This window comes from Indicator indicator, chromosome 3 (genome assembly GCF_027791375.1).
Source record: "Indicator indicator isolate 239-I01 chromosome 3, UM_Iind_1.1, whole genome shotgun sequence".
Lineage (NCBI taxonomy): Eukaryota > Metazoa > Chordata > Aves > Piciformes > Indicatoridae > Indicator > Indicator indicator.
Genome location: NC_072012.1, coordinates 11,414,129 through 11,428,648, shown reverse-complemented (window position 1 = coordinate 11,428,648; position 14,520 = coordinate 11,414,129). Strand labels below are relative to the sequence as shown.

Below are 14,520 nucleotides of genomic sequence, written 5' to 3'. Positions count from 1 at the left end.
AGTTAATCACAGTGAGATGCTGGTTTGGTGACACATTATCTTGGAATTACCTCTATAGTGACAAGATCTTGACCATTTCCATAGATAAAAGCAAGCATCACTCATGACTCTGTGGCTCCCTGTGAACTGATGGATGCTGCAGGATAGGGAGATTTGGTGATCAGGTGGTGGTGAAGGTCAGGGGTGTCGTTTTACGGAGCACTAGTATCTGTCACAAGTGAGAAGGCAAAAGCTTTATTGCACATCCCAACAGCTCACATTTCACAAGCAGTTTAGAGAGATACCCATCAGTCCAGGCTGAAGATCTCACAACAGTTATTTGCTAGAACTCCACCAGTACCAGTTCCTACCAGCTGAGGATCTGATCTGATTCTTCTTTCTGGAAAAGCCCCTAAAGTGCTGTAGGGGCTCCTTTCTGTCACCAGAAACATGGTGTTTTAGGAGGGGGAAGGTCTCCAAAGCTTTTTGAAGGCTAAGACGTGCTTCCTGGCACACACATCTTGGCACTCTGGAGTAGATACCCGAGAGATTCACCAGCAGCTTCAGCTGTGGACAAGTATAGCAGAGATGTGCTTTGTGCTCATCATATCTACCTAGACTTTTTGTCTTTGGTTTCAGGGGGGCAGGGATTTGAATCTCTCAAAGGATGCATCAGCTTTCTATCAGCTCAATTAAGCTTTCAGTGGTAGTTTCTACTCACTTTTTCTCTTTATTCCCTTATTTTCCAACAGTGGATTTACCCAAAGTGACTGAGTTCACAGTGCAGGAGGCTGCAGAGACCAGTGTTTTGCTGACTTGGACAGCTGCTCCTGGAGCATCCACATATCTACTAAAATGGCACTTGCCCTCAGGTAGTGGGGGGTTTGGTGTGAGAAGGAATCACATAATCACAGAATGGTAGAGGTTGGAAGGGATCTCTGGAGATCAGAGTCATCCACAGCAAGCTGCCCAGGATCATAATGTCCACATGGAATCTCTTCAGAGAAAAGACTCCACAACCTCTCTGGGCAGCCTACTTCAGGATTCCATCACCCTCAGAGTAAAGAAGATTCTCCTTAAATTCAAGTAAAGCATCCTGGTTTCCAGTTTGTGCTCATTACCCCTTGTTCTATCACTGGGCACTGCTGAATAGAGCCCCATCCTCATGATCCCCATCCTCATGATCCCCACCATTTAGGTATTTATAAGGAAGGATGGTTTGTAATTTGGTCTTTTCCTGCTTGAGGTACTCTATCATCCAAGGGGATGTGAGGATGGAGCATGGATATATTTAGCTTTCTGTGTGGTCTGTTTCATTTAGTATCTGGTCTTACAGCCAGCTGATGCTGTGGGAGGTGCAAGTGGCAGATATTAAAGGAGAAATTTCTTTCTACCACTGGCCTTAAGTGGCTGCTGTTTCCTTCAAGCATCATGATTTGTGTCTCCAGGTGCTGCCCAGTTTCACCTGAAGTAAACAATGCTGTCATTGTTGGCAGCACTGTTCTTTCTTTTGAATCTATCTGGGTCAACCCTGTGAGCTTCCACGCATCATAGAGTCACAGAATCATTTAGGTTGAAAAAGATCTTTAAGATCATTGAATCCAACCATGAACCCAGCACTGCCAGGTTACCACTAAGCCATGTCCCTCAGCACCACACCTACACAGCTTTTCAATCCCTCCAGGGTGTGCTGGGTACCCTGTTCCAGGCCTTGACAATCCCTTTAAGGTTCCAACCTAAACCTTCCCTGGTGCAGCTTGATGCCATTTCCTCTTCTGCTGCCACATGTTCCTTGGGAGAAGAGACTGACCCCCCACCTGGCTCCAACCTTCTTTCAGGGAGTTGCAGAGGGCCAGAAGGTCTCCCCTCAGCCTTCTTTTCTCCAGACTAAACAACTCCAGTTTCCCTCAACAGTTTGCCACAAGTCTTGTTCTCCAGACTCTTCACCAGCTTTGTTGCTCTTCTCTGGACACACTCCCATACCTCCATGCCCTTCTTGGAGTGAGGGGCCCGAAACTGAACCCAGGATTTGAGGTGTATCCTCACCAGTGATGAGTGTAGAGGGATAATCATTGCTGGTCTTCTGCTGGTCACACAATTACTGATCCAAGCCAGCATGCTGGTGGCCACCAAGGCACATACTGGCTCATCTTCATCTGGCTATCTACCACCACCCTCAGGTCATTTTCTGCTGGCTAGCTTTTCAGCCACTCCTCCCCCAACCTGGAGCATGGAATGGACTTATTGTGACCCATGAGCATGACCTAGCACTTGCCCTTCTTGGACCTCATCCTACTGGTCTTGACCCATTGGTCCAGTTGGGCCAGATCCCTCTGTCCAGATGAGGGCCTCAAGATGATCAGAGGGCTGAAGCACCTCTCCTATGGGAAAAGGCACAAGAGTTGGGGCTGTTCAGCCTGGAGAAGAGAAAGCTCTGAGGAGACCTTATAGCAGCCTTCCAGTCTGCAAAAAAAGCTGGGAAGGGACTTTACACAAAGGCTTGTTGTGATAGGATGAGAGGGAAAGGCTCTGAGCTTGAAGAAGGGAGACTTAGACTAGTTATTAGGAGGAAATTCTTTACAATGAAGGTGGTGAGACACTGGAACAAATTGTCCAGGGAGGTTGTGGATGCCCTGTCCCTGGGGGTATTCAAGGCTAGGTTGGATGAGGCCTTGAATAACCTGGTCTAATGGGAGGTGTCCCTGCCCATGGGTTTGGAACTAGATGATCTTGAAGGTCCCTTCCAACCCAAACCATTCTATGATCTTCACAAGTCAATAAGGAAAACAAATCTGACACAATTCCCCTGTGCTCCCTGCGTATTTTTTTCTTTATTTACCGGGTCATCAGCTTTAATTTTATTGCTTTTAATTCTAAGGACATTTTGGTATTGGCAGCTGAAGACCTGCAGCATATGTCACTCAGGATGAAGTCTATTGTGGCAGCAGCATTTTTTTTTTTGCTCTATGTGTCATGGAGAAGTGGTTAGGGAACTGAAGATTTGGTTATCTAGGGTGATTTAAGTGATCTAATGTAACTGTTCCCCTCCTGTGCTGTGCTGTTAAAATATAGGCCCTTAAGTATTCAAAAATCATTGGTTTCAGAGCTGTCAGGAGCTCAGAAATGGATAATACCACATCCGACAGTCCCCCTGTGCCCTCGCTCCATCGATCCTTCTGAAATGGGTTTATAGCTATTGATTCAACATTGCAGTCAGATGACTTTTGCCACCATATTTCCATAGTGCCAACAAGATCAGATTTATGCTCACAACTGAGGAATTCCAATTTCTCTCCTTTAATTACCCAGGATGCCAGAATTAGGGTATAAAGGCAATTAAGAATTTTGTCCTTTTTTCCTTTTTTTTTTTTTTTCTAGTCTCTTGGTGCCTTGATTAATTTTCTTCTCTGCAACTTGATTTTTTTTTTTTTCTGAAGGAGCTTTCATTCATTACTCACTTCCCTTGCCCCTCCTTTGAAGCTCGTTTTATGGTCTCCTTCCTGATGACTAACCTTAGCCAGCCTGCCCCATAAAGGATGGAGTCCCTTTCTACACAGTTTTAAGTTGTTCCAGCTGTAGACCTCCTCTGGCCAGTGCTACACCAAATCAAACCTCTGTGTGTCAATGAGGCTCCATCCAGAGCCAACCCTTCCTCCCCTAAGCAACAGGAAGGGCCTTTACATAGAATCATAGAATTGGTTCAGCTGGAGAAGACCTCTAAGATCAAGTCCAACCACAGAATCAGAATCAGAATCACAGAATCAACCAGGTCAGAAAAGACCTCAGAGATCATCAAGTCCAACCTATTACCTAATACCTAACACCTCATGATAACTAAACCATGGCTCTAAGTTCCACATCCCATCTGTTTTTGAACACCTCCATTGGCCAATTACTCTTTCTGTGAAGAACTTTTTCCTCACCATTGGCCTACGACTACTGTGGCCACTAAACCATGTCCTGAAGTGCCATTTCTACACATTTTTTTTAACACCTCCAGGCACCAATGCCTGACCACCCTTTCAGTGAAGAATTTTTTCCTAATAGCCAACCTGAACCTCCCTTGGTGCAGTTTCAGACCATTTCATCTCGTTCTATCACCTGATACTAAGGAGAAGAGACTAACACCCACCTCTCTACGACCTCTTTTCAGGGAGTTGGAGAGAGTAATGAGGTCTCTCCTCAGCCTCCCTGGTATCACTAGAGGATGGGATGTTCCAGAAGGGAATTAATTTGAGCTTTTGTGGCTCTCAGTCAATGCATGTTTTCTTTCTTTTGTCACAGCTTCTGATCTTTCCCAGGAACTGTTACCAGCAGCTTCTAGATCGTATCGAGTGAGAGGACTGAGCCCCAAAGAAATGTATTTCTTTTCTATAAGAGCAGTCTTTGGAGAGACAGAGGGACCAGAGACAACAATCTTTGGGCACACAGGTATGAAGGCTGGAGACTTGTGTTGCTGGTTTACCTTGGTGATTGCTACTGATGCTAATTTCTTGGCTTCCCTACTCTTCTGATGCTTTGCTAGATAGTGGCATTGTGTCTACAAGAGGTTTAAAACCCATCTCTGCTGTTTGCCTCTTGCAGCAGGACCTCACAGAGAGTCACCAGTGCCAATCACTCCAGTGATTTCTACAGAATTGGATACCATGAGATCCCCACCCGTATCTCCTAGCAATGTGGAAACTATTCTTCTTCCACTAGCCACCACCACAGCATTACCAACAACTCCAGAGACCCCACTATCGACCGCTGCAGCATCAACATTGCTGACCACCCTCCCTGGGCCAAGTGAGTGTATATCCATGTGTGGTGTGATGACAATGTAGCAATTGGTCAAAACCACTTGGGACTATGACCTTCTCTGCTCTCAGGAGCCAAAATTAGTATCTATTAATTAAGTAGTGAATGTGGACAATATATCTCAGCACTGCCCTGTAGGGCAAAAGTGCTGCCTGCTCACTTATCAACCCTTGATATCACAGGAGGTATTGGGTTTGTTTTGCTGCTCTGAACACAAAGAAACGTGCTTCTGTTTTAGGACCTCCAGGTTATGGAGATCCTCTCTTCTCTCTGCAGTCTGTGGCAAGCTCAAAGCAGATGTTGGTTTCCTGGTGGATGAGTCCTCAAGTATTGGCCAGAGCAATTTCAACAAAGTGAAGGATTTCCTCTTCTGGATAGTTTCCTATTTTCCAAAGATTGGCCCTGAAGGGACGCAGGCAAGATTTTGTTATTCAGTTTCCTGAAGGTGTTTTCCTTCCAAGTGTTCACCTTGTGCTCATCCATGTGAGCAGTCTGACTGCTCACATTGTTATGGATCAGAAAGGCTTAGTGCCTTCTGCCTAAAGACACGTAGTGCTGAGGGACATGGTTTAATGGTGCCCTGGCTTAATGGTCAGACTTGATGTTAGAGGTCTCTTCCAGCCAAAACAATTCTGTCGTTCTGCTATTCAATCTGCAAGAAACGCAACTTCTTTCTGCTCCCATTGCACCACTAGTTGTGTTACCTAACTCAAGGCAGTTTATTGAGTGATGGCACATTTGATGTGTGCCTGAGCCCTTCACATTTTTCACAAACCCCTTTTCTTTGGCAGGTTGCTGTTGCTCAGTACAGCGAGGAGTCCTGGGCAGCTTTTTACTTCAACCAGTACCGTGACCACAACAGCGCCCTGAAAGCCATCAAGGGTTTGCACTATGGTGGAGGCAACACAAAAACAGGTGAGCTGTACACAGAGTGGACCTCTTGAGTGTTTTGAACCCATTTACTTACTTAGAAATTTATAGAATCATAGAATCTGAGAATGTTTTGTGTTGGTAGAGACCTTTCAAGGTCATCTAGTCCAAACTCGCTGCAGTCAGCAGGGACATCTTCAACTAGATAAGGTTGGTTGGAACAACCTGACCCGGAATGGTTCCAGGGATCACAGAATCACAGAATTATTGAGGGTAGAATAGACCTCTGAGATCATCAAGTCCAGTCTATGACCTAACACCACCACAATGACTAGACTATGTCACTAAATGCCACATCAAATCTTTCTTTAAACGCTTCCAGGGATGGTGACTCCACCACCAACCTGGGCACTCCACTCCAGTGTCTAATTACCCTTTCCACGAGGACGTGCTTCCCACCATCCAACCTAAACCTCCCCTGGCCATGCCCTCTCATCTTGTCACAAGTTGCCTGGGAGAAGAGCCTGACCCCCACCTTACTGCAACTTCCCTTTAGGTAGTTTTAGAATGTGATAAGGTCCTCCCTGAGTTTCCTCTTCCTGGACTAAACAACCTCAGCTCCCTCAGCCTCTCCTCATCAGACTTTCCCTCCAGCCCCCTCACCAGTCTCACCACTCCCCTCTGGACCTGCTCCAGCACCTCAGTATCGTTCTTGAAGTGGGGGGCCCAGAACTGCACAGAATACTTGAGGTGAGACCTAACCAGTGCTGCATACAGGGGCAGAATGACATCTCTGATGCTGCTGGCCATGCTGTTCCTGGGACAAGCCAAGATGCCATTGGCCTTCCATGCCACCTGGGCGCACTGCTGGCTCATGTTCAGCCGGTTGCCAACCAACACTCCCAGCTCCCTCTCAGCCAGGCTGCTCCCCAGCCACTCATCCCCTAGTCTGTAGCACTGCATGGGGATATTATATCTACCACCTCACTGAGCAACATGGGACAAGGTCTCACCATCCTTAACCTGAAATATTTCTTCCCTCTATCAACTCTAAATTTTTAGTTTAAAACCATCACCATTTGTCCTCTCACAACAGGTCTTGCTAAAACATCTATCCCCAGCTTTCTTCTCAGGCCCTTTAAGCACTGAAAGGCCACAAGAAAGTCTTCCCATAGCCTTGTCTTCTTCAGACTGAACAACCCCAACTCTCTCAGGTTTTATGGTCCAAAGCTCTTTTAAATTTGAGAGCAGAGGATTGAATTTAGTTTTATTTTCAGGGATTATCTTTCCAATTAGCCTGATGTCCTTCATCTGTTTTTACTACTTTGTCCTTTGTTCTAGTTTTACTGTTGAGTTTCTTGTCATTATTTTATAGCTTTGTAGGCACTTGAGGGACATTTTTATACCTGGCTTGGAGACAAAGCCCATAACCATTAGGTGAGGATAGTTGATGCTGAAGCATCCTTATTGCCCACTATATGCACATTTTAATCAGCAAAATCCAACAATTATTGCTGTGTTGCCTTAACAACAAAACAATGTCCCCTCTCCTATTTTCATGGTGTGTCATCACATGGTGTCCCTTTTCCACCTCCATTGTACAGCAGATGATCATTAGCTCAACACCTCAGAAATTCAGGCACTTCTGTCTTCTGTAGTTAAAAAGTTTAGAGACAGAGAGCACTGCCCACCTGCTCATTCCCAGGAGGACAGGACTTGGTTCTCTGAAGGTATATGAGCAGGAATTATTAAGAATTCAAGGTAGGTAGTTTTAACTTTACCACTTTTCAATGACCTTATCAATGTCTTCTCATCAGACAACATAAAGGGAAGCTTTAAGGCTCCATGTGTGTTAACCAAAGGCTTAGGTTATAGAGTCATAGAATCACTTAGGTGAGAAAGGACCTCTCAGATTATTTTCTCCAAACAATAACCCAGCACTGCAAGGTCACCACTAAACCATGTTGCTCAGCAACACATCTGCGTAGGAATAGAGATTCCATCGCCTCACTGGTCATCCTGCTTTAGGGCTTGGCAACCCTTTTGGGGAAGAAATTGTTCTTAATGTCCAACCCAAGACTCCTGTGGTGCAACTTCAGGCCATTTCCTCTTGTCCTACCACTTGTTCCTTGGGAGAAGAGACCAACCCCTACCTGGCTCCAACCTCCTTTCAGGGAGTTGCAGAGAGCCAGAAGGTCTCCCCCTCCTTTTCTCCAGGCTAAATAATCCCAGTTCCCTCAACTGCTCCTCAGAAGCCTTGTTCTCTAAACCCTTTACCTGCCTTAGTGGTATTGACCATGAACACATTAAAATGAGGCTCATCAAAATACAAGACTGGTAAGGGAAAGCAGGTGTGGAACTGGTGAAACTGCCAATTCCTGGGTATCTTTGCCTCTAATCCTTTTTTTTTTTTTTTTGGGGGGGGGGGGGTAGGATTCTGTGAACAGTGACATTTTAGCCTTCAGCTTTGGGGCTTCTTAACCACTTCAGCTTAGTAGAGAAATCTTTGTGAAACCTTCCTGGTCTTTCTAAAGGTGTGTGTCGGTGTGAGCTGAAATTCCCCCCCCACCAACAATAACCAGGCTAGCTCAGTCTGGAAGCAAATGAAAAGCTGTATTTACAAGCAGAGTCTAAAATCTACAATGAAATGCAATGAATATGTACAAATATACAAAATTCACAACATTCACAAATATATACAATCAACAGAAAAAGCACAATCGATCTCCCTTTGCTTCACCCCAAGGGGACCCTCCCAAAGGGGCCTCCCTCTCCCAGGAGCTTCCCCCCCGCAGGCCCCCCTGGACAGAGAAGCAGAGTTAGTTAAGCAGAAAATTGTTAACTTAGCTGCCAAGGTCAGTGTGTTATCTTCAGCCAGAAGAGAAGAAGAAACAGCAGCCAGACATCCCAGCAACTGCCCCCACTGCCGAACGCAGAATGTGCCGAATGCCTACTTTGTTTTGGGTAATAGTTCTTAAACATTTCTATCTATCCAATGGAAGTGTTTAGAACAATCGTTATTTTGCTTTCTTACACCCAATAGTGACTTATTTACATTCTTTCTCTTTCTCTGTTCTGAACTTTGCAAGGAAAAATTAAAAAGACAGTTTCAAACCATCACAGTCCACCCCTTCTAAACAATTCCATTGGCTGCTACTATCATTTATCTAATCTAAAATAATATCTACAACAATAGGTGAATAAAGACCATAGTCCATTCCGGCTATCTCAGATGTAGATGATTCAAAAGAGTCAAATCACATGAAAAACAGCAAACAGCTTGTTTCCTGGCAGATGGAGCGAAGGAAGGAACAGGGACTCTCAGGTGACTCAGGGCTCTCAGGGTTCGTGCACCGTAGATCTCATGAACTCTCCTCTTGGGCGCGATGCTGTATCTGCGCAACACTCTGAATTTAACCTCTCTCAGCCAAAGTTAGATTTCTTTGTGGAATACACTGAATTTCACCATTTTCTTGCATCACCCAATAGGTGTGACCAGGACCTTCAGCAGAAACCACCCCTCGGACAGGTTTGGCCTCTCCTGAAGGAGAAAATACCCAAACAGTTTTGCCTAACAGATTCTTTTCTCTGATAACAGGAACTCTATCACCTTCCTCCTTTCGCAACAAATCTGATTGGGCAGGTCCAGCTCGATTCACTGAACCTCTACTATTCACCAACCAGGTTGCTTCTGCTAAATGTTTCTCCCAGTTTTTCAAAGATCCACCCCCCATGGCTTTGAGAGTGGTTTTCAGCAAACCGTTGTAGCGTTCGATCTTCCCTGCAGCTGGTGCATAGTAGGGAATGTGGAATATCCACTCGATGCCGTGCTCTTTGGCCCAGTTTTTTACAAGATTGTTCTTGAAGTGAGTTCCGTTGTCTGACTCAATCCTCTCTGGAGTTCCGTGTCTCCACAGGATTTGTCTCTCCAGACCAAGAATGGTGTTACGTGCAGTTGCATGAGGAACTGGATAAGTTTCCAACCATCCAGTGCTCGCCTCTACCATAGTCAGCACATACTGCTTACCAGATCGAGAACGAGGTAGAGTGATGTAGTCAATCTGCCAGGCTTCACCATACTTGTACTTGGACCATCGGTCACCGTACCACAAGGGCTTGATCCGCTTTGCCTGCTTAATAGCAGCACAAATGTCACAGTCATGGATGACTTGTGTGATAGCATCCATGGAAATGTCAATGGATCTGTCACGAGCCCATCGGTAGGTTGCATCTCTGCCTTGATGTCCTGACGAGTCATGGGCCCACCGAGCTAAGAACAGCTCACCTCGGTGTTTCCAGTCAAGATCAGGATCAGGATCAGAGTTTGTGTCCACCTGGGAAACTCTTGCAGCTAGATCTGCCTGATGGTTGTGTTGTTGTTCCTCAGTAGCTTTGCTCTTAGGAATGTGAGCATCGATGTGTCTCACTTTCACTGGGATTCTCTCAATGCGAGCAGCAATGTCTTGCCACAGATCTGCAGCCCAGATTGGCTTTCCTTTTCTCTGCCAGCCATTCTTCTTCCAGTCTTTCAGCCAACCCCACAAGGCATTGGCTACCATCCACGAGTCAGTGTAGAGATAAAGCTTTGGCCATCTCTCACGTTCAGCTACGTTAAGAGCTAGCTGGACAGCTTTTACCTCTGCAAACTGACTGGATTCTCCTTCTCCATCTCTCGCTTCTGCAACTCTGCGCGTTGGACTCCACACTGCAGATTTCCATCTCCGCTTGTTCCCAACAAGACGACAGGAACCGTCTGTGAACAAAGCATATCTCTTTTCATCATCAGACAGATCACTGTAAGGAGGAGCTTCCTCAGCACGAGTTACTCTCTCCTCTGGAGGTTTTGCACAGCTTGTGCCTTCTGGCCAGTTTGTGATCACCTCCACCAAACCAGGCCTTTCGAGATTTCCCATTCGAGCTCTCTGTGTTATCAGAGCCATCCACTTAGACCAGGTAGCATCTGTTGCATGATGTGGTGAAGAACCTTTGCCTTTGAACATCCAATTCAGAACTGGCAATCTAGGAGCTAGAAGAAGTTGTGACTCAGTTCCAATCACTTCAGAAGCAGCTTTCACTCCTTCATAAGCAGCTAAAATCTCTTTCTCTGTTGGAGTGTAGTTTGCCTCTGAGCCTCTGTAGCCACGACCCCAGAAACCAAGAGGACGTCCTCGTGTCTCCCCTGGAGCTCTTTGCCATAAGCACCAGGTTGGACCATTGTCACTCGCGGCCGTGTACAGAATGTTCTTAATGTCTGGACCAGTTCGGACAGGTCCCAGACCCATCGCTTGGACTACCTCTCGCTTGATCTGGTCAAAGGCTGCTTGTTGCTCAGGACCCCATTGGAAAGTGTTTCTCTTTCGAGTCACATCATATAGAGGTTTCACAATCTGACTGTATCCAGGAATGTGCAGTCTCCAAAATCCCACTATGCCTAAGAAACGCAGAGTTTCTTTCTTATTGATGGGATTTGCCATGGTGGAGACTCTGTTTATCACATCCATTGGGATGTGACGGCGACCATCTTGCCACCGCACTCCCAGAAACTGGATTTCTCTGGCAGGTCCTTTCACCTTGTCTCGCTTGATAGCGAAACAGGCTTGCAAGAGAATGTCAAGGATTTTGTTACCTTTCTCGAAGACTTCTTCAGCAGTCTCACCCCAGACGATGATGTCATCGATGAACTGAATGTGTTCTGGAGCTCCACCTTTCTCCAAAGCATCATGGATCACTGCATGGCAGATGGTTGAACTGTGAATCCACCCCTGGGGCAAACGATTGAATGTGTACTGAATGCCTCTCCAGGTGAAAGCAAACTGAGGCCTGCATTCCTCTGCTATGGGAATAGAGAAAAAAGCATTAGCAATGTCTATGGTAGCATACCATTTGGCCTGCTTGGATTCCAGCTCATATTGGAGTTCCATCATGTCTGCTACAGCTGCACTCATGGGTGGAGTTACTTCATTCAAGGCACGGAAATCAACTGTCAGACGCCACTCTCCATTCTGCTTTCGCACAGGCCAGATTGGACTGTTGAAAGGTGAATGAGTTTTGCTGATGACCTTCTGACTCTCCAACTGACGAATCAAGTTTTGAATGGGCACCAAAGAGTCACGGTTGGTTCTGTATTGTCTGTGATGCACAGTTTGAGAAGCAACCGGCAGCTTTACATCCTCTATCTCATGTTGTCCCACAACTGCAGATTCATCTGAAAGCTCAGGTCTAATGGACAACTTCAATTTCCCTCCATCAATTTCTACAGTTGCTATTCCAAAAGCCCATTTGTAACCCTTAGGGTCTTTAAAATGCCCTTCTCTCAGAAAGTCAATTCCCAAAATACAAGGTGCATTAGGACCTGTTACAATAGTATGTTTCTTCCACTGCTTCCCAGTTAAACTTCTATCAACCTCTATCTTAAACAACTCTTGAGATCCACCAGTGACTCCCTGAATAGTTATAGATTCTCCCCCTTGATAATTTGATGGTATTATGGTGCACTGAGCTCCTGTGTCAACCAAGGCCCTGTACTTCTGAAATTTTGAAGTGCCAGGCCACTGGATGTACACATCCCAATAGATTCTGTTATCTTCATTATCCCTTACCTCCCCCTGGCGGAAGGCAGGGCACCCCTAATGGTGGGGATTACCTCCACATGTACAGCTGGCACAACGTCCAGCATCAGAATTAGGATCACTGTTAGAGCTATCAGAGTTGTTCTGGGAAACTGAGGAAGCGACAGCTACCCTCCTGGTATTGCTACCTCGGGATCTGCCCCTCTGCAGCTCCCATAACCTCTTGAAAAGATCAGAAGTTGGTTGACCATCCCATCTGTTCATGTTCTCACCAAACTGATCACGCAGAGTTATCCAGATACTGCCACGTGATTGCCTCTGCTGTCTGTTTTGGTGTGACCTATTCTGGAATGGCCTTCTTGGAGCATGTCTGTTCCTAACAGCTGAAACTTGTATCCATCTGGAGGAAGAGGAATCAGAATCATCCCCCTTCATCAAGTTGGATATGGAGGTTTTAAGTTCCTCCTTCAGCTCTTTCATGCAATTCTCAATCTTTCCAGACAAAGTTTCAATGGCTGAAACCAAAGCAGTACGTGCGAGACTATCCTCCAACTGCCTCATTTGGTCAGTGAAATGGCCAACAGTGGGAGGCACTCCACCATAATTTCTTGCCACAATCCTGCTTGCCAGAATAGTAGCATAATTAGGAGGAGCAAGCTTAATGAGCTTATTGGCAAGGCCTGTTCCAACAGGAATTTCATCAGGATTCAGAGTCTTATGATCTCCATACATTACTTCTCTTACAGCAAACTCTCTCAGACGCTTGATTCCCTCAGCTATTGTGGTCCAAGGCTTAGGGTTCCATGGTAAATCATCTCTGCTGGGGTACCTCAGTGAGACTGCCAGTAGGAGGCATGCCCACAGAGAAACTTTACCAATGCACTTGCCTAGATGCCTGTCTATGCCTGTATCCTTTGAGAGCATCCCCAGCTGAGAGGCCGACTTGTCGCCTACCACCAATGCTGGGGCTCCCATATCAAAACACCTGGCTAGCCAAGACAGGACTGGCTCATTATCTCCTCTGATGTAATCCTTCCTCACATGTCTAATTTCCTGTCTGGGTGCATTAGCTGACTGTATGTCATCCTCATCATCATCATCATCATCATCCTGAGGTCGCTGTCCCCATAACCCTATTTTAATCCTCCATTGAATTTCCTTGAGTTCAGAGGCACTACCAGCAGTTGCTAATTCAGCAGGGTCTACATCTCCATCATCCATATGGGGTCTCAAGAGGTCTGCCAGAGTTTTAAGGCTAACCCTCTCTTCCTCATCAGAAGGATCTTTCTTAACAGAGGGACCCTGAGTAGAAGGACCCTCATCTCCATCTGCACCATCTCCTGCAGCATCTGCATCTCCTCCTGCAGCTCCTTTAGGCTTTCTGCTTACAGTGGCCACCAAATTTACTGGCTTGGTTTTCACATTCACAGCAGATTTGGAAGAGCAAGTAGCCTTATGTCTTTCTTGACACAGTGCTATCAGTAACCATATGATTATTCCAAGAAGTAACAAAATTAAGGCTAGCACAAGATATCTAGGGTACCACTGGTTCCAAGGACCCTCTGTAGTTGTAAGAGGAGTAACAAACTCAAATGTGTCTGCTAGCACATCCATAGTTGAGTTACCATAGCTTCTTAGCCCAATAAGACCACAACAGAATTCACCAACATTCAGTAACTTGTTCTTAACCCAAAGAAATGACTTATATGCCACATATCTCACAATCTTGTCTATCATGCAGGAAACAGCCCATCTGTAAACAATCACACTGATAACAGAGGAAATAAAATTACTCAAAATCCAAAACAGCTTCATTTTGCTTCCTAATCTGAGCAGGAATAAATCATACAAGCAATCGAGCCCCACGTTGGGCGCCAAAAATAAAAAGTGTGTCGGTGTGAGCTGAAATTCCCCCCCCCACCAACAATAACCAGGCTAGCTCAGTCTGGAAGCAAATGAAGGCTGTATTTACAAGCAGAGTCTAAAATCTACGATGAAATGCAATGAGTATGTACAAATATACAAAATTCACAACATTCACAAATATATACAATCAACAGAGAAGCACAACCGATCTCCCTTTGCTTCCCCCCAAGGGGACCCTCCCAAAGGGGCCTTCCTCTCCCAGGAGCTTCCCCCCCGCATGCCCCCCTGGACAGAGAAGCAGAGTTAGTTAAGCAGAAAGTTGTTAACTTAGCTGCCAAGGTCAGTGTGTGTTATCTTCAGCCAGAAGAGAAGAAGAAACAGCAGCCAGACAGCCCAGCAACTGCCCCCACTGCCGAACGCAGAATGTGCCGAATGC

At 45.8% G+C, this 14,520-nt stretch overlaps 1 protein-coding gene across 1 annotated transcript in view; it reads left to right on the top strand.

Annotated features, from left to right (window-relative positions):
* Positions 1-14,520, top strand: part of LOC128981110 (collagen alpha-1(VII) chain-like) — a 112,463-nt gene that overhangs the window by 22,169 nt on the left and 75,774 nt on the right. The window contains 5 exon segments of the mRNA XM_054399765.1: positions 732-851; positions 4,264-4,410; positions 4,564-4,767; positions 5,056-5,195; positions 5,571-5,694. Coding sequence (XP_054255740.1) covers positions 732-851; positions 4,264-4,410; positions 4,564-4,767; positions 5,056-5,195; positions 5,571-5,694 — 735 coding nt within the window.